Source organism: Patella vulgata, chromosome 7 (assembly GCF_932274485.2).
Source record: "Patella vulgata chromosome 7, xgPatVulg1.2, whole genome shotgun sequence".
Classification (NCBI taxonomy): Eukaryota; Metazoa; Mollusca; class Gastropoda; family Patellidae; genus Patella; species Patella vulgata.
Window position 1 is genome coordinate 41,688,846 of NC_065885.2, and position 21,430 is coordinate 41,710,275.

Genomic DNA, 21,430 nt, shown 5'->3' on the forward strand with positions numbered 1-21,430 from the left:
AGAAATGAGACAGAATCTTGTCAATTTCGTCTGTTTTGTAATTGTTTGTTTACCTCATTAATTCATTTAGTCTGAGACCGACTGCGGTGAGTACTTTTAATTCATTAATTCATTGAGTCGCCCATGCATAATTTTGAGACCGACTGCAGTGACTGCACTTATTTTGAGACCGACCATTTTCCTCCCTGGGGGAAATTTTGTTCATAGACCAACATACTCACAACAGAATAAGAGTGAAACACAACATTTTTTCAAACATGATAAGTTGACAAGGTTATTTTATACTGCAAAATTCCGCAGCACACCTGGTTACTGGTGTGGGTTATCATGAGCACATAACTCCAATTCTTTATACCCTTCACTGGCTTCCTGTATCATTCAGAATTGATTTTAAAATATTGTTCATCACATACAAATGTCTTAAGGGTTTAGCACCTCCATACTTGTCCGAATTGATAAAATTCTGCACTCCAGTGAGAAACACAAGGTCTTCTAGTGATGATTTACTGTTAGTAAAACCTCGAGCCAGACTAGCATCCTATGGCGAGAGGGCCTTTTCATTTTATGCAACGTTTTATCATTCTATCATTACATTCAAATCGCACTTGAAAACCCATTTATTCAAACAGGCTTTTTATTTATTTTACACATTTGACTGTTTTATGTGTCACCACCCCTCCCTTCTTATATTTTACTGTTTCCATGCCTATAAATTTAAAATCAATAAATTTATACCAATGATACTTAACAGGACTGCAAAGGTACATAACCTTAAATTGATTAGTCAACTAGGTTAGTATAGATAAATATTATGCTTTCAAGATTTTACATCCACCCATATTTCCATGTGCACCTATTATGCCATCACCCCTGTCCGTACGTGTGACTATGGGTCAAAATTTGTTATTCGACTTTGATGAAACTTAAGCTATATGTTGATATCCCAAAGATCTCGGATGGGTTCGATTTTTGCACTGATCTCACGATAACATTTTGAATTATAGCTCCTAATCGTACGAAAGTCGCACACATAGCTTGTGGATCCTCTGGAGACGACAATTTTTATTTAATATCTTTTAAAACTTAAAATGTATGTGTATATGGTAAAGATCTCGAATAGCCTAAATTTTCTTTCAAAATTGTCGAGAATGATTTACTTTTGTACCAATGTTTGAAAGAAAAAAATGGCATGTTTTGGGGTTATAATAAAAGACACAATTTCACATGTCCTCAATGGGCCACCATATAGTAAACAGCGCCACCTGTTACCATAATGAAAGTTAGAATTATGACTTATCACAATGGGTTAAAAGGGAGTCAAAATTGCAATGCTCAATATGCTAACAGATGGCGCTGTTTACTATATGGTGGCTCATTGGGGACATGTAAAATCTCACCCTTTTCATAATCCGTCAGACACAACATTTTTCTGTCAAAACTAATAAAATATTTTACGTACAAAAGCAAATTATTCTAGATATGTTTCAGATCAATAAATAGGCTACTTTGTCATGCATTTGCCCTAATATGGCCATATCGATTGATTTAGCCTCTTTTTTTTTTGCAATATTCTTTCTCAATATTTTTGAGAGAAGTAATAGGCCATTTTTTTTCTCTAAAGATATATAAAATATTTTACGTACAAAAGTAAATTATTCCCATAATATTTGAGTAATATAGAAATACACCCACTGAACAGAGTTTTTTGTTTTGTGTTTGTATTGGTTTATAAACAATATCTTATTTTATATGAGATTGGATCGAGAAACAGGAAATGATAATTCAGATATTAAATTACAGCAAAGCCCACCCACCAGCGCCGCCCCTGCCGCACACACACAAACGCTATGAATTCCTTAAGCAAGCTGCGTCCACATCTGTGAAAACCGATAGCACGCCCCCATGCCCCCTTGTCCCAAATGTTTCACATTTAAGATGAAAAATATCTTTTAAAAACTGCAGCCTCCATAGAGTTTACACGGATTTTCTGCAAAGGGAGGTTGCAGAACGCTGAATAACGATATAAAACTAAAATAATATCAAAAATACTTTAGTTGTGTGCGTAAAATATTTCATAATTTTGAGTGGAAAAGATAAGATAAACCATGGACCTTATAATACATTATTATAAGGTGCATGGCTAAACTGATCATTACCTATTTATATTTATTTATTCACTCTCATGCATGATGTAATGAGTTCTTTCTAAATATTTTATTGTTCTTTTAGAAACAAAATAGGCCAAATTAATCGATATAGCAGTATTAGGGAAAATGCATGACAAGAAAGCCTATTTATTGATTTTAAAAATATCTAGAATAGTTTGCTTTTGTGCATAAAATATTTTATGATTTTTATCTGTCGGGTTATGAAAAAGGGGAGATTTTACATGTCCCCACTCAACCTCCATACAATTTTAAACAGTGCCATCTGTTACCAAAATGAGCTTAGAATTATGACGGCTTTATCGGTTAACATTTGTGAAATGTCAAAATGTTAACGAAACTAAACGGGCTACAGTAAATTAAAAGTAATAATGGAAATAAAACAAAATACAAATTCTAACTGCAATATTTAAAAAATAAGTCATATAAATTAACATTTTTACATGTGTAAATAGCCAATTTAACATACGTTCATAAGAAGTTACATGCATAGAAGTAAGCATATTTAGCATACACATTACTAGGTTAGGAGTTAGAATTATGGGGGAAATTCCGCTCCATAGTAAATAAACACAATAGGCCCTAGATTGTTGAATTATTGTTCTATTTCTGAAATGAAATACATTTCTGGATAGCCTGGCTCATGGTCGAATCTGAAATCAATGAAATTTACTGTAGCTGTAACTTTGTAATTATTTGACCTATTTCACTAATTCTTTTTCCTTTGAGTAACCCAAAACATTTATTTTAGACCTTCTATTTCCGATTATCGAATTTCGAAAGTTATGTCCTTAACATCTCATCCTGGAAGTAAAACCAAAATGACAACTTATTTAATATTATCACGATTTTTATGAAACTTGACATGTACGTAGACCTGACTGATCCAACTTTAACGATGTCATTAGAAATTTTCTAAATTGGAGAAATTAAAGATCAAATTTTTTTAACAAATCAACAAAAAGTAGGTCAGAATGCCTTGAATTTTTTTTATATACTAGCTAAGAAATTACCTATTTGTACACAAAATATGGAGTTTGTTGATAGAACCGGAAGTTCCACCATCTTGAAATGTGAAAAATCCCTAAGACTTTTGCGATATTTTACTTACAGACATGGGAGTTATATTTTCTGAATCCTTGAAGGAATGTCTGAAAAACGTTCACAGCAGAAAGAATTTCAAAATTTTGAATTTCACCTTTCACTTTTTTTGTGCCGACAAAGTTGTTCACAAACAATTTATTTGAGTAACCCAAAACATTTATTTTAGACCTGCTATTTCCGATTATCGAATTTCGAAAGTTATGTCCTTAACATCTCATCCTGGAAGTAAAACCAAAATGACAACTTATTTAATATTATCACGATTTTTATGAAACTTGACATGTACGTAGACCTGACTGATCCAACTTTAACGATGTCATTAGAAATTTTCTAAATTGGAGAAATTAAAGATCAAATTTTTTTAACAAATCAACAAAAAGTAGGTCAGAATGCCTTGAATTTTTTTTATATACTAGCTAAGAAATTACCGATTTGTACACAAAATATGGAGTTTGTTGATAGAACCGGAAGTTCCACCATCTTGAAATGTGAAAAATCCCTAAGGCTTTTGCGATATTTTACTTACAGACATGTGAGTTATATTTTCTGAATCTTTGAAGGAATGTCTGAAAAACGTTCACAGCAGAAAGAATTTCAAAATTTTGAATTTCACCTTTCACTTTTTTGTGCCGACAAAGTTGTTTACAAACAATTTATTTCCTTAATTTTCAAAATTTACAAACCTGACCTAAATATTCCAACAGCTGAGGTCAATCTGATTTAAAAAAATATAAGTTCCATTCAAAATGATATTTCATTTTTCAATATTTTCGCGCCATTTTTGAGTTTTTTCACACGATTTTCATTCCATTTTCAGATCCGTCTTGTTTTTAAATGTCTTGATGGATTTTTCTGAAACTTCTGGAACATGAAGTCGTCGGATAACAGCAATACACGTCTCCTTTTATTTTTCAGATTATTTTTTCGCCCGGGTGAAATGTTTCCTAGCAATATTTAAGCTTATAACTTCGCGAATTTTTGAGCGATTTTAATAATTATTTTTTCTTGTTAAGATTCTTTATATAATCAATGACATGTGACAGGAAGTGGCAGTGAATATGAAAACTTTCATATCTGCCTGGCAGATCTTGTTATTATTATTATTATTACAGTATATTTATTAGGGCTGCAACAATTCATTGATGAATTGATGAACCGCGATGTTTTAGAAATCCACGATGCACGATACAATCAATGGCCGTATTGTGATTCGTTATCCAAATAATAATTTCACAAAAATAAACTGATATTCCTTTAAATGCGTAAATAAGTTCATGAGCAAAATAACTTTTTTACTTTCAGCGAGTGTTAAGGCGTTTTCGACACATGAAGTGGCTTATTATTGCTATTTTGTCAAAATTAAAATATCAGTCTAGTTAAGCAAGTCGTGCTGGAAATTAAGTTGTGTTCAAATTACACACTTGAATAATATGCGAAAAAAAACCCATATTAATATATATAGGCCTATATACGTCCGTAATATGTGATTTGTGATAATATTACCGTATAATAATGGCTATTTGTACATACTGCATACATTGATCAGCACATTTTCAATGTATATGAATATTTGATATTAAAATCTTTGTAACGTGTTTTCTTTGCTGTTCCGTAAACTATGACTGACCTGACATGTGGCCATACGTGTCAGCCAGCTGATGTTTTTTTATAATGAATTCACCAAATTCAAGTCGCACGAACAACAAAAGCAGTATTGAGATCAAAATCCCCCATACCAAGTATATAAGTCACAAGTAAAGTATGGGAGTTTTTAGGATTTCCTGTTAAGCGGGACAGCAATGAAATCCGGTCAGTTGACCGAGAAAACACAACATTTAAAGAAGCTAAGTCTCTAACTCAATATCATCCAAAGTCTTCGACATTGAAAACACAAATTATTTGACAATTTAAATCAAAATTGATGTTGTGATCTTACCGGGAAAAGATGGACTTCTGATATCCAATATTTAAGACAAAATAAACATTTTACCATTGGTACAGGAATCGTGTATCATAATGCATTTCAGCGCCATTTGTAACGCAGGACATGAAGAACGAGGCTAGACATATTTCTCAAGTCATGTCAAACGATAACGCCATATTTTCATCTGGAGAGCATGCGCAATAAATACTATCGGTGTAGACTGAAATAACCAGGTAACTGATTTGAAATTAGGGTAAAAATGGAAATGATTGAATGTAAATTAGTTTATATACATTCATATTACATTATTATATGCATTGTGACCCATTTGTGTCAATTTCTAGATTCCAAATATTAGCGACATAGCTCCTTTAAAGTAAATCATAAAAGTAGGGCTTCGAGTTTCAGCATTTTTTAAATCTATTTCCTATATCGCGATATTAATCATATCGTAGACTATGAATCGTGATGCGCATCGTATCATGGCCTGGCATATCGTTGCAGCCTTAATATTTAAAGTGCACCTTTTCATATAACATGTTCAGGGGCACTTTACAAAGTGACAATGTACGGTAATCATAAATAAACAACAAGATTATGGACGTGTTAATTAAAAGCCTGATTAAATAAATGTGTTTTATATTGATTTTTAAAAGAATATAGAGATGTACAACATCTTAAACTAAATGGTAGATTATTCCATAAAACAGGTGCTTGATAACTAAAAGATCGCTGACCATATGAGACTAGTAGAACAGTTTGCGGCTTTAAAAATAGCTTATCTGATGTACGTAATGTTCGACCAGGTGTATAAAGTTCTAAACAGGAGCTAAACTGTTTAAACATTTAAAAGTAAGTAATAAAATCTTAAAATCAATTTGATATTTAACAGGCAACCAGTGTAAATTATATAAAACATGAGTTACGTGGTTGCATTTCTTTGTTAAAGTAACAATTCAATATTTAACAGGCAACCACACTGAGAACTGCTCCATCATAGAATTCTCAGTCATGGTTGTTATTTGTACGTGTATCGAAAGAAAATTAATTTTCCGACTATACTCGGTATTACCGCGTTAAAACTGTAAATAAGGTGTGTTAATTAACATGGGTAAAAAACTGTAAATAAGGTTTGTTAATTAACAAGGGTGAAAAACTGTTTGAGAGGTGAGTTAATTAACGCTAGGGGTGAAAAACTGTGCGACAGTGCGTTTTCAGTAGAGGTGTGTTAATGAATGTCAATGTTGTGTACTGTTTAATTGGCATGTTTTCTCGCTAGTTGCGATAACTGCACCAAAAGGAGTATAATCAAGGACCAACAGGCTTTATCTGACACGTACGTGTTAAATCAAAATTTGGGAAGTAAAACTGTTTTACCGTGCAATTTATCATTCGACCGTGTGTTTTACGCAGGTCTTTGTATAATTAAAGACAGGTCTTTAGATAGGCGTGTGTGCTCGCTGTGATCTATGTTTCTCTTATGTGTCTTTTGTATTGCGTACCACATATATAAAGTTGAATTTAATGAAATAAAAATACGGACCTTAATCTATCGTATACGGAAAGGCGAATGTAATGTCGTCTTTTATAAATACACAGCAGTCAGCGCCCAATTTGAATATCCATGGGTATATAGAGAGTAAATCCAGCAAAAACAACAGAAATATATTTCTGCTTTATTACTAAAAAGACGCGCACTCACCTTTTCATATTTTTTAAATTTATAAAAATGTGCCACGTTGCGTAAATTGTGCATCTTACCTTCAATAGCAATATCCATAAAACAGAAATCTCCATATTGATAAATAATATGGCACAACCAACCGAACAGTGGTAATTTCCACACAAATGATATATTTAAACTAAAATTACTTTAGCTTTTCACTAAATTTACATCGCATAAAATCCAACGATCCTCATTCCAGAACTTGTAATTTATAATAGCCGCTTTTATGCAATTACAGAATTATCCCGTGATCTAAGATATCAAAGAAGCACATACACCCGATATGACACATAATCATTTTTCGAGACTTTGTAGATTGGACTTCCTTGTTGTGTTTTCTTCGTGATCCTAATATATGAAACTACAGATTAAATGATTTCTTCAACTTTATTATTAGGCTGGATTGGCTTCAAAGGTCCCTCGTTCTCAATAAATGATAGCTGCTCGGAATACCTGGGTGAGCTCTGATCAGTCTCACTCAACACCCTCTTTTATATCCCCCTAATTTCTGCACATCCTAGACTGACCTTGACTTTAATTTCCATCCCAAATATGGAATAAACCTCCCCATTTCCCAAGACCAGGGGGAAGAACATTACCTTATTTGGTCTACCAACCATATGTCATAAACAGATAGAATTTGATGGATATTTTGACAATGGTTAGGATTTTACCAAAATATCACTGGTTTTTTTTACATATAAACATGTCGTTCGCTTTTATTAGTACGTGGGATTTGACTCTATAGAAAGAGTTAACCAACAATTTTTCAAAGACCCAATATTGTTTTAAGGACCAAAGTCTTACAACTTGTCTTCTATTCTTTCGACTATAACTGGCGTTTATACTGCGTACCAGATAGTCACGCTACTTAAAAATAAAAATATTGACCTTAATCTATCGCACGAAATGCAATGTCATTTATAAATATCGAACAGGGAGGCCCCAATTTGAATATCCCCGGGTATATAGCGAATAAGTCAAATTTGCCGTATGTAAATATACTGTCTTCTTATTCTTACGACTGGCACCTGAAATTACCCAGCCACATCAGAAAGCAATATTAGGTTTATTTTATAATCATTTTAGACATTGTTTCATTGATTAAACGCGTAAGTTCACATATTGACCTTTAGAATGATGAAAGCCGAGCCGTTGGCGCCGAAATGAAAAATAAAAATCAGCATGGTATTGTATCTGTCCCGTGGATTCAGCGAAGATTTTAAAGTTCCATAAACTTATAATTACTGAACGATGAATCTGCTCCCGATAGAACTAGACGATATAATTTCTTGGGATATGATTTGAACATTTAAATAGTTCATCAATAACACCATCTACATTTCCAATCGTTTTTTAAAATACAATATTAGAGCACTAGTATCCTGTATATACAGTCAAACTGGGGGAAAGTATTGCCATCTTTTTGTTATGGTTGATTGATCAGAATGTTTGAAAACGTTGACCTCTAGGTGTTGCGTAACAAATGCGGTGTTTAGATACTTGATTGGGGCCATAAAGTAATAAACTAATTAACAAGCTACACGCAGATTATTTATTTCAACCAAAATGTGTTAGAGAAGTTACTGTCTGAATTACGGTTGTTAATTTTGTTTATAGATTTATTAATTTACTGTTTTCGCTAACTTAAATAATCGTGCAAACTGAAAAATAAGGTAATTTATGGTTAAAACTTTGTATGGCATGTAAATAGAATACATACAAACATGTATAGTAAAATTTACTGCAACCAGTAACAAACTATCTCTTGATACAGGCGTATCTGTTTTATGGAATAATCTACCATTTAGTTTAAGATATTGTACATATCTATATTCTATCTATAAAAAAAACCTATTTAAAACACAGTTATTTAAACGGACTTTTAACCGACGCTACATGTCCATAATCTTGATTTTTTTAAGATTAAATTGTCACTTTGTAAAGTGTCCCTAAGTAAGTTACATGGAAGGGCGCACTATAATAATATATAGTAACAAAATTTTGATTTATAGTACATGTATTAATATTACTTTGTTCCCTTTATTTGCAAAACATCTCTTCGATGATAATAATAAATTTGAATTACTTCTCCGTACCAGTTGGAAACGTAATTGTCTAAGAATAGGCCGTAGTGCCGCTGTCCGAGCAAAATTTCCCTCATAGCACACTGTATGGCGTATACTCGTCTTCATTAGCCCAGTTCGGAGCAGAACAGTAGGACGTTAAACCCCATTTCATTTCATTTCATTTCAAAGCTGCGTTGGGCTGTTCATCTAATTAACATCTAATAACGAGCTATATGTTCTTTCAGTAAGTATTCAGATATCATAAATTATTTGCTAGCTATTATAAAGATAGGTTGCCAGGCAACGAAACATACGCCAACAGCAGCTATATCGTCCGGGCAGTCAACAAGAGTTGTCGCATATTTTTACTTTTTTCGGTAATGAAACATTTATAATACATTAAAATCTGATTAAGAGTAACAATTCATTAGAATTTGTTCTGCCCCATGCTAATGTTTAGTATACGAAACTTTAGCTGTTCAAGTCATAAAGATTCATTGAAAATGGCCTATTAAAAACTAACATCTAATAACGAGCTATATGTTCTTTCAAAAAGTATTCAGATATCATAAATTATTTGCTAGCTATTATAAAGATAGGTTGCCAGGCAACGAAACATACGCCCACAGCAGCTATATCGTCCGGGCAGTCAACAAGAGTTGTCGCATATTTTTACTTTTTTCGGTAATGAAACATTTATAATACATTAAAATCTGATTAAGAGTAACAATTCATTAGAATTTGTTCTGCCCCATGCTAACGTTTAGTATACGAAACTTTAGCCGTTCAAGTCATAAAGATACATTGAAAATCAATATACTTCTTCGTCTCAAGACCTTAAATTCTGTGTATCAATCTGAAGTCAATCGGATATTAACTTTAGCCTCTAGAGCGTCCACAAGCAATTGTTGACACCGGACGAACAATAATATCTGACCACATTTCAATGTGGGCGTATAAAAACGTACAATACACAAATAGGGTAAGCGATATGACCAACCTTCCCGAAGGGCTACCAATTTGTCAGAATTTTCAAAGAAAAAATGGACAAATTTTATAGTATAATATCAGTATCTTCTCAAATAAAGCAACCGAACAATTTTCCAATACACGCGAATAAGCTCCTGCACGCCTTTACATGTGATAGAATTGTTACTTTGATCAAGGAGCTGTTATTGCTCTGCACGGACTATGCGTGAAATGGTTGGGTGACATTTCAATGGTACAAATTTGAAGACACAAATAATAACTTGTCGGAAGACGAGAAAAATTATATTTACGAGAATAAGTATATTTACGAGAATAAGTATATTTACGAGAATAAGTATATTTACGAGAAAGTATATTTACGAGAATAAGTATATTTACGAGAATAAGTATATTTACGAGAATAAGTATATTTACGAGAATAAATATTTATTCAATACTATGCAGAAATTAGGGGGATATAAAAGAGGGTGTTGAGTGAGACTGGTCAGAGCTCACCCAGGTATTCCGAGCAGCTATCATTTATTGAGAACGAGGGACCTTTGAAGCCAATCCAGCTTAATAATAAAGTTGAAGAAATCATTTAATCTGTAGTTTCATATATTAGGATCACGAAGAAAACACAACAAGGAAGTCCAATCTACAAAGTCTCGAAAAATGATTATGTGTCACATCGGGTGTATGTGCTTCTTTGATATCTTAGATCACGGGGATAATTCTGTAATTGCATAAATGAGGATCGTTGAATTGTATGCGATGTAAATTTAGTGAAAAGCTAAAGTAATTTTAGTTTAAATATATCATTTGTGTGGAAATTACCACTGTTCTGTTGCTTGTGCCATATTATTTATCAATATGGAGATTTCTGTTTTATGGATATTGCTATTGAAGGTAAGATGCACAATTTACGCAACGTGGCACATTTTTATAAATTTAATAAATATGAAAAGGTGAGTGCGCGTCTTTTTAGTAATAAAACAGAAATATATTTCTGTTGTTTTTGCTGGATTTACTCTCTATATACCCGTGGATATTCAAATTGGGCGCTCACTGCTGTGTATTTATAAATGACGACATTACATTCGCCTTTCCGTATACAATAGATTAAGGTCCGTATTTTTATTTCATTAAATTCAACTTTATATATGTGGTACGCAATACAAAAGACACATAAGAGAAACGTAGATCACAGCGAGTACACACGCCTATCTAAAGACCTGTCTTTAATCATACAAAGACCTGCGTAAAACACATGGTCGAATGATAAATTGCACGGTAAAACAGTTTTACTTCCCAAATTTTGATTTAACACGTACGTGTCAGATAAAGCCTGTTGGTCCTTGATTATACTCCTTTTTAGGGCTGGGTATCGATAGTGATTTTTACTATGAAATGTCGGTCGATAATCGATAGTATCGAAAACAAACTTATTTTCACCGTCATCATCAAGACTGGATACAATGTAAGTTCAAAGTTCAAAACCCAACGAAGTTGCGAAAGATCGTTTGCTCCTGTCTAAGGAGATTTATTTGGAAAACATTAATAAAACTTGTTATATCACGTATATATACGTAAATTGATGTTGTTTATTATTAAAATAATGCAGCCGTGGTTCCGAATGAAGAAATATTGTAAATAATTATGTTAAGGGACCAAAATGAACTTGTTCCGATTCTAAAAATTGCGTACGTGCGCGCGAAAATATCAATATGGCAGACGAATTTTGAAGCTTGCAAAGGGAAATAACTCTAACTTTATTTACACATCCGGGTATCTTCGATTTAGCGATATTCAACAATAATTTCTTCAAAACTAAAGTAACGTTTCAATGAGAGTGAATTTATGAAAACGGCTGTTCAATAAGAAGTCACAATTTTGTTATGTGTTACATTGATACTTGATATTAATTAAAGTGAGCGGTGTATTATGATTAACTGAAAGAAAACATTGACATTTCAGACGCAAGAAAAATAGACGAAGAGCGATAATCGATAGTAACCCACCGCTATCGATAGTGCTTTTCTGAGTCGTCCAATCGATACTATCGAATTATATCGATATTTTACCCAGCCCTACTCCTTTTGGTGCAGTTATCGCAACTACCAAGAAAACACGCCAATTAAACAATACACAACATTGACATTCATTTTTTACCAGTCCGTTAGTTAACACACCTCTACTGAAAACGCACTGTCGCACAGTTTTTCACCCCTAGCGTTAATTAACTCAGCTCTCAGACAGTTTTTCACCCTTGTTAATTAACAAACCTTATTTACAGTTTTAACGTGGTAATACCGAGTAATAGTTGGAAAATTAATTTTCTTTCGATACACGTACAAATAACAACAATGACTGAGAATTCTATGATGGCTGTGCACAGACTCGCCCTTTAGCAGTTCTCAGTGTCAGTGTAAATTATATAAAACAGGAGTTATGTGGTTGCATTTCTTTGTTAAAGTAACAAATCTAGCTGCAGTATTCTTTACTTTTTGTAATTTATCTATATTATTAACCTGCATATTATAGGCACGTCTGTTGGATGGTTGTACGATGATCTTTACTCCACTTTTAACCAATCGTCCCACATGGGCAGGGGAGAGTGGAGCACGTCTCTCCCATACATTAATGGTCTCGCGTCTGATAGCTATCACATGTTGACTTCTGCTAATTTGTGTTTGACCTCGAACACCATACTGAAGATGACGAATTAATACTTGTTGTTTACATATTCTGTGTAACATTCTTATCACTTCGACTAAAAATTTTGCTGATTTTCTTCTCTTCAAACCTGAAAGAAATGAAATTAAATAAAATGGAGTTTAACGTCCTACTGTTCTGCTCCGAACTGGGCTAATGAAGACAGGCGTATGCCATACAGTGTGCTATAAGGGAAATTTTGCCTGGACAGCAGTACAACGGCCTACTCTTATATCGAATTCAAACTGTCAAGGGATCTTTTACGTGCATGCCAATGTGTACACGGGACCACGATTTTTCATCCCATCTGAACGACCAGACAGCTGTCCTTGTCAGGCCCTCCCATCCTGCATCACTGACAAGGGGGGGCCACGCCGGAAAATCTGGATGAACTTTCTTGGCCAATGCAGGGATCTAACACCCGACTTCCACAAACCTGAAAGAGAGGTTTACATACATAATGTGAAATTTATTTCAGTCTTATAAGGCTTATCTATATAATCCTAATATTTTTATTGTCTGAAATTCGCAATGGTGGGCCACGATTTTACCTACCACCTGAACGATTGGGCACGTGTTTCTTTGCCAGAATATTGATCCTGCAACACTGACAAAGCAGAAACCAGGCTGGAAATCACCAAAGAACTTTCTTGTCCACACCCTGGACCTCATGGTTAATGAGATAGTGTTACTCACTGAGTCACTGTGGTATGAAAAGAAAAAGAATGTGAAATGAAATTAAATCGGGTTTAACGTCCTTCTGTTCTGCTCTGATTGGGCATAAGCCATACAGTGTGCTGGGCAGCAGCACTATGACCTACTCTTAGTCTTATATTGAATTCCAACTGTCAAGGGATATTTTACGTACACGCCAATGTATACAAGGGACCTCAGTTTTTCTTCACGTCCGAACGACTAGGCAGCTGTCTTTGTCAGGCCCTCCATCCTGCACCACTGACAAGGGGAAATGATGCCAGAAAATCACAATGAACTCTCTCTGCAATGCAGGGGTCAAACATGTAACCTCCAGACTAGCGAGCCAGCGTCTTATCCACTAAGAAATAGTATATGAACTGACATAAATAAAAGAAAGCCTATCAAATCAAATTCACAAATCTGACACCCATTTGTACCTCTTTAATCTGTTTTTGACCAGTTAAGTATAGGACTCACAGACTCTTATAGTTTCTGTCACTTTGAGTATTTTTTCTAAAAAAAAACCAATAGTGTTCACATTTCAGATACATACCCACGAAAGTATTTATAGGGTAGCTATTTCCAATAAAAGTATGGCAAATTTGGTATATGTCAATCTTAGTAGAAAAATACTGGATTCAGTGAAAAAAAAAACAATATGGGGCAAGCACTGGGCAAAAATGTTAACCTGACGGTTTATTGTTTGCCAGCTTGACTTAATGTACATAGCGAGCTGTCAATTATTTAATTGGACAAATATTACATAATTAATTATGATGATTGGTCAAATGATGCAATAGAAATTTTCCAACACAAGTGATAAACATGATATTCTGGGTTCACCTAAAATCATCTCTGTTTTGGTTTTATAAATATTTTTATGTGTCAACCACTCAATCATTTTAATTTGAGTATGTGAGATATGACTTCTCTACAATGCATGAATCTAATAATTAATCAAAGATACAATATGGTCGCAAAGACCATAGTACTACAGGTCTCGCCTTTTGGGGATGATGCCCCTTCCTTATCCACAGTAAAGAAGTGGGCTGTGGAAATTAAGCGTGGCAGAGGAAGCCTTGACAATGACCCGCGTCCTGCAATCTGATTAAAATACAGATGTATGTTTCGTTTTTTTATATACTTTTGATGGCCCCCACTGCATGAAGATCTCACCGCTTGTAGTGGGAGGTCGTGTCAGGGGTCATTGGTTAATCCCCCACATTAACCAGAACGCGGATTATATAACAACTCTTCCAGGTCCCAGTGTAGTAAAAACAAATAAAACTAGAACTGCGACGCAGTAATGACGTGTTTCACCGGTGCCACATTACCCTTGAACTTAAGTCACTTCTGATGCCACGTTACCCTTGAATTTATGTCACTTCCGATACCAATGAAACCGTTCCAACAGATTTCAACATAAGCATTGTACATGTGTTATAAAATGGACGCAGAATCAACCAAATCCAGCAACATCAATTCCATTAATATATTTGTTACATACCAGGAATCCTCATATTTAAGCCCTGCCGTTATTAAGCGTATAAGCTAAATAACGAGTTTAAATTTCGAATTTAAGCCCTTAAAATTTATTTTAGAGTGGTCTCCCTTTTAAATTTTCAAACCACATGTGAACTACAGGCTATGAGATGTTCTCCAGTCACCTTCCGGTCTTGTACTCCCACGGTGAGGACCAACTCGGTGACGACCCGTTCGAGGATTCCAGTTCAGACGAGGACATTGATGGGTAAAGGGTGCTCACCATACTAGTAAAAGCTAGCCCTGAGATCTGATTTGTTCAAAGAACTTTGAAATTTAAAGTGTATGGACAGTTTCTTTTTTGTATTTCAGAACATTTATGTGAAGGTGTATCACAATTGTGTTTTAAAAGCCATTTTTGTTGACGAATTTGATTCGTTCGATTTAAAATTATAAAAAGAACCCAAATGTTTGTCCTTTTTTTCCTCTTTTCGAGTTGAAGCCCTGGGCTTAATTTCAGAAGAAATGTTTCATCACTGACATGGTCAACCAGGGCTTAAATACGAGAATTCCCGGTATGTTGAAAAAGTGATCCTGACAAAATTTGTTACTAATTTACCACTAAGTTATCTGATGAGACTTTGTAATGGGAAATTAAAATGCGAAAAAAAATCTTAAAAACTGACCCTTATTTCCCGGTAACGGAAGAGGTTAGAAGCAATATTTTGTTATCTATAGCATCGTATTAAATCATTCTATATGTTGGATGCAGTTAAATATTATAATTTTAAAGGAATATTGAATAACATTCATTTGGAGAATATATTTATTTTGAAGGTTAAAAATACAGTTTTTGTCAAAGTGTTGCCATTTCTAGTAAAAATACATTTATGAAACTGTTTTTCGGAAATCACAAATGGCATTAGGCATCAAATGGTGAAACTTTTATAAAAATCAAGTAATAATTAACAATTTCGTGGACCAAAAACCGTTAAAAGTGACTTGCAGAAAATCGTCTATTTCTACGCAACTGAATGAGTTAGAAATCATTTTGTGATATCTATATGATTGTATGGGTTCATTCTTTTTGTTGAATGAAATTAAATATCATACTTTTAAACGCATAACAAATAGGACTCATTAGAATAAAATATCTGTTTTGGAGAATATGGTAACACTTTCGGTGTCAACTATAAATTCTGCTTAAATTGATATAATGCACATTTGCTTTATGCATCAAATGGTGTTATTTTATGAAGATCAAATCATAATTGACTTTTTTACAGCCAAATAAATAATGTGAAAAGTATGGTGGCTGAAAGCGTCCATTTAGATCGGCAGGTTTCTAGATACAACACGAGAGTCGCCGTAACGGCAACCTGCGACTATCACAACACGAGAGTCGCCGTTAAGCCACGCGACAAAAAAGTCCCCAAAAAAATCGGCGACTTTTTCGTCGCTCAGCGACTCTCGCCTCGGAAGTTTATAGTTAGTTACATGCGCAATGGCTACATTTTACGCACACAGATCACCAAATATTTCTACGCCGTCACCCACCAATGTAGGGCGAAAATTATTTTTAGTCTTTCTCTCCCTTTCCCCCTTTTGCATGGTGATTTTCGGTGTAGAATCGAAGAAAGGGGTTTGAAAATACATTTTCTGCTAGGTTTTGGTGAATATTCATGATTTTGAGAGGTCGGTTAGGTTGAAATGTAGGGCCGAAAATTGCATGTTTACTTGTCTCTACTTCCAGCTTGTGTATTTCAAGTTTTTCATGGTGAACCTCATACATGCTTTTGTGCAAGAGTTTGCCACATGTTGCTCCATCTGTGGCAGAAAGCGTTCTACCCAACGAAAATTTGGGAAAAAGTTAGAGCCGTGTGATATAGAGACGTGTACATTTTAAATCTAATTCCAGTGTAACTAAACAGGTTTTGAAAGTACACGTGTCTGTAACACTCATAAATTTTAATTTGCCTTAGTGTCACTGAAAATGTTGATTAAGCTCGACAGCCCAAACTCATCCAAAATCTCCTTCATTCTGATTTTATATACAAGAAGTAAAATGTAGCCATTTAAACTTCCGAGGTGAGAGTCGTCGTAAAGCCAGAGCGACAAAAAGGCGCCGATTTTTTCGGCGACTTTTTCGGCGACTTTTTCGTCGCATGGCTGAACGGCGACTCTCGTGTTGTGAAAGTCGCGGGTCGCCGTTTAGCTAGTACGATGAAAAAGTCGCTGATCGGCGCATTTTTCGTCGTGCTGGCTTAACGGCGACTCTCGCGCTGTATCTAGAAACCCGCCGATCCAAATGGACGCTTTCAGCCACCATAGAAAAGTGACTCATGCAAAATTGCTCATTTATCGGCAATTGCTCATATTACAAACTAATTTCGGCATAGATTGTCTTTGTATAGATACAAGCTACAAGTTTATGAACAATACATAGAAATATCTTAAAATATGAAAACCCTGAATGGGTTGTAAATTGCTTAATTTTACACACTTTTTCACCTTTAAATCAAAATGGCGCAAACACAAAACCAAAATTGAAAAAAATGAGTTTTAAATTTTTTGCGTCTGTCATAGGGGGATTCTTCTTAATCTGTCAGATTTGTAAAAATTAATATCTGCTTGCGAAAATTATAAATTTTCGCAAAATTACGCCTGTCAAAATTATAAATTTTCGCAAAATTACGCCACCTCCGGTGCCGACAGAAAACTTTATCGGTAACAAAAAAGTTAAGAATTTGCACCATGAAACATATGAACTTTGTATTATACATATTGGGCAATAAATGACTAACATAGAACCCATAAAATGAAATTAAAAAGGCTAAAAATCTTAAAAAATGACCCTGACAAAATTGCTTATTTTTCGATAAGGGAAGATGCTAGAAGCAATCTTTGTGACATCTATATTATTGTTTTGTTCCAATCTATATGTCCATTGGAATCAAATATCATAATGTTAAAGGAATACTAAATAAAACTCACTTCAAAAGGAATATTTGGTTTTAAGGTAAAAAATACAGTTTTTGCCAAAATGGCATTACTTCCGGTGAGAATGAAAATGTTAAATTAGTTGTATCAAATCAGAAATGGCATAAGGCATTGCATGGTGAAAATTTTATGAAAATCGAATAATAATTGACACTTTTATAGACCAAAAACCTTGAAAAGTGACTTGTAGAAAAACGTCTTATTTCTATGCAACCATAAAGGTTTATAACCATTTTGTGGTACATGTATCTGTATGATCATATGGGTTCATTCTATTTGTTGATTGGAATCAAATATAATTTTAAACAAATAACAAATTTGACTCATTTGAATAAAATATTTGTTTTCAAGGCTAAAAATTCAGTTATTGCCTATATGACGTCACTTCTGGTGAAAGTGTTAAAATGGTTTGACCTAGTCCAAAGTGGCATTAGGCATCAAATGGTGAAAGAAAATTGAAAATCGAATAATAATTGATTCTTTTACAGGCAAAATAATGTGAAAAGCGACTCATGCAAAATTGCCTATTTCTCTGCAACTGCTGATATTAGAAACTAATTTTGACATACATTCTCTTTGTATGGGTTACTGCTACGAGTTTATGAAAGGTACAAAGAAATATTTTAAAATATGAAGACGCTGGATGGGTTGTAAATAGCTTATTTTTACACCTTTTTATCTAAATGGCCCGTAAACGAAATTTAAAAAAATGAGTCTGAGATTTTGTGCACCTTTACAGGACGCATCTTTTGGGTAATATCAGATTTGAAAAAAATAATATTTGCTTTCAAAAAGTGGTACCGAACCAGAGTTCTTAATACATTTTGAAACGAATCGGCCAGAATTGGGTCAAATGAGGTCCTGGTCGGAACTGGGTTTTAAAATTTTAAGCTTCCATTCCCTTTAATATAACTAGACTTCCAACAAAAATAATTCTTGGTAATTTGTTATGAGGAATTCTACTGTATGTAATTACCACAAATAGCCTATAACATTAAACAGGTACACCATTCGGAAAATTGTCCATATTTAATTGAAATTCATGTCAGTAATATTCCTTATAATATTTGATGGATATAAGTTGATATGGCACCATGGTATTTCTTCATATAACACAATTTGTAGGGTTTTTTTTTTTTCTGTCATGTAACTTGCAAATGTTTTTATTCATTCATCCATGGTTGACACATAGACACACGGCACAGTGATCATGTGACAACCATAATTGAAATGGCTTTAAAATTAAATTCCATACGACTATGTCATACAGCTTTCAATAATAATAATGACAATATTTTAAAAATCAAGCCTCTGTTAGCATGTGTATAAAAGAAACCAGCGGCTGCCAGGTAGGATACACCCACATTTTGCAAGAGATGGATAGAGAACAAGCTAAACAAAAAGTGATATTTCGTACAATCAGGGGCCATAATTCAGGAAGGTACGATCCGATATGCGCAAATATCGAAAAGAACCAAGATCTTTGGGTTATAAACTTACATTTCAAGTTTCATCAAAATCAGAGGAAATTGTCACCTCTAGAGGGTCCACAACCTTGATATACCATATTTTTACGCTATTTGAGAACGAACGGCGGCCATTTTGTCTGTCAGTTTTGGGCCGATTTTCACGAAATTCGAACTCAGTCGTCCTTAGGGTGTAACGGTGATATAATAATATGGTTATAACCCTTTTCGAACGTTTGGACAACGTGCTTAAACAAACGCAACCATATTAGAACCAATTACGAATGTTACCAAAACGTTTTGTGTTTGCTGGTTACCAACTGTCAAAATTGCAGTATTTGCTAAATTTACGTCACCTCCGTTGCCGAAATGAAAATGTACCGGTAACAAAAAAGATAGGTTGCCAGACAGCGAAACATACGCCCACAGCAGCTAAATCGTCCGGGCAGTCAACAAGAGTTGTCGCATATTTTTATTTTTTTCGGTAATGAAACATTTATAATACACTAAAATCTGATTAAGAGCAACAACTCAGAAAACCATTAGAAATTGTTTGGTTTTTATAAAGTTCTGCCCCATGCTAACGTTTTGTATACAAAACTTTTAATACTGTATCATGGATTTAGCTGTTACAAGTAATAAAAATTCATTGAAAATCAATATACTTGTTCACCTCAAGATCTTAAACTCTGTGTATCAATCTGAAGTCAATCGGATATTAACTTTAGCCTCTAGAGCGTCCACAAGATTTTTCAAAGTGATCAAGGACCATAACTTTGGCAGTAATTATCAGAAATCTTTGAAAATCAATAGGATTCTTCGCCTCGTGACCTCAAACACTGTGTATAAATTTTAAGTCAATGAGATTAACTTTCGCCTTTAGAGCATCCACAAGGTTTTTTGAAGTGATCAAGGGCCATAACTCTGGCAGTAATTATCGAAAATCACTGAAAATGAATAGACTTCTTCGTCTCATGACCTTAAACACTGTGTATAAATTTAAAGTCAATCCGATATTAACTTTAGACTCTAGAGCGTCCACAATATTTTTTGAAGTGATCAAGGGCCATAACTCTGGCAGTAATTATCGTAAATTGCTGAAAATCAATAGGCTCCTTCGTCTCATGACCTTAAACACTGTGTATAAATTTAAAGTCAATCGGATATTAACTTTGGCCTCTAGAGCGTCCACAAGATTTTTCAAAGTGATCAAGGGCCATAACTCTGGAAAAAATTATCCGAAATCGCTGAAAATCAATAGGATTATTCGTCTCATGACCTTAAACACTGTGTATCAATTTAAAGTCAATCGGATATTAACTTAATCGGATATTAACTTAAGCCTCTAGAGCGTCCACAAAATTTTTCAAAGTGATCAAGGGCCATAACTCTGACAGTAATTATCAGAAATTGCTGAAAATCAATAGGCTTCTTCGGCTCATGACCTTAAACACTGTGTATAAATTTAAAGTCAATCGGATATTAACTTTAGCCTCTAGAGCATCCACAAGATTTTTTGAAGTGATCAAGGGCCATAACTCTGGCAATAATTATCGGAAATCGCTGAAAATCAATAGGCTTCTTTGTCTCATCACCTTAAACACTGTGTATAAATTTAAGATCAATCGGATATTAACTTTGGCCTCTAGAGCGTCCACAAGATTTTTTGAAGTGATCAAGGGCCATAACTCTGGCAGTAATTATCGGAAATCGCTGAAAATCAATAGGCTTCTTCGTCTCATGATCTTAAACACTGTGTATAAATTTAAAGTCAATTGGATATTAACTTTAGCCTCTAGAGCGTCCACAAGCAATTGTGGATGCCGGACAGACGGGGGCGACGACAATATACGACCACATTTAAATGTGGGCGTATAAAAATTATGACCTCTATAGGGCCCACAAGCTAAAAACGTGATTTTTCGTAAAATCAGGGGACATAATTCAGAAGTTACAATCTGATATGCGCGAATATCAAAAGGAACCGAGATCTATGTGTTATAAACTTACATTTCAAGTTTCAACAAAATCAGATAAAAATTGTGACCTCTATAGGGTCCACAACCTTGATACACCATATTTTTACGCTATTTGAGAACAAAGGGCGGCCATTT

The 21,430-nt window shown here is 34.3% G+C and overlaps 1 protein-coding gene across 3 annotated transcripts in view; it reads right to left on the reverse strand.

Annotated features, from left to right (window-relative positions):
* LOC126828352 (alpha-aminoadipic semialdehyde synthase, mitochondrial) overlaps positions 1-21,430 on the reverse strand; it is a 219,948-nt gene that overhangs the window by 176,387 nt on the left and 22,131 nt on the right. For all 3 annotated transcript variants that reach the window (XM_050558072.2, XM_050558074.2, XM_050558076.2), the window contains exon 2: positions 12,489-12,763. In XM_050558072.2, coding sequence (XP_050414029.1) covers positions 12,489-12,763 — 275 coding nt within the window. The remainder of the gene's footprint in view (positions 1-12,488; positions 12,764-21,430) is intronic.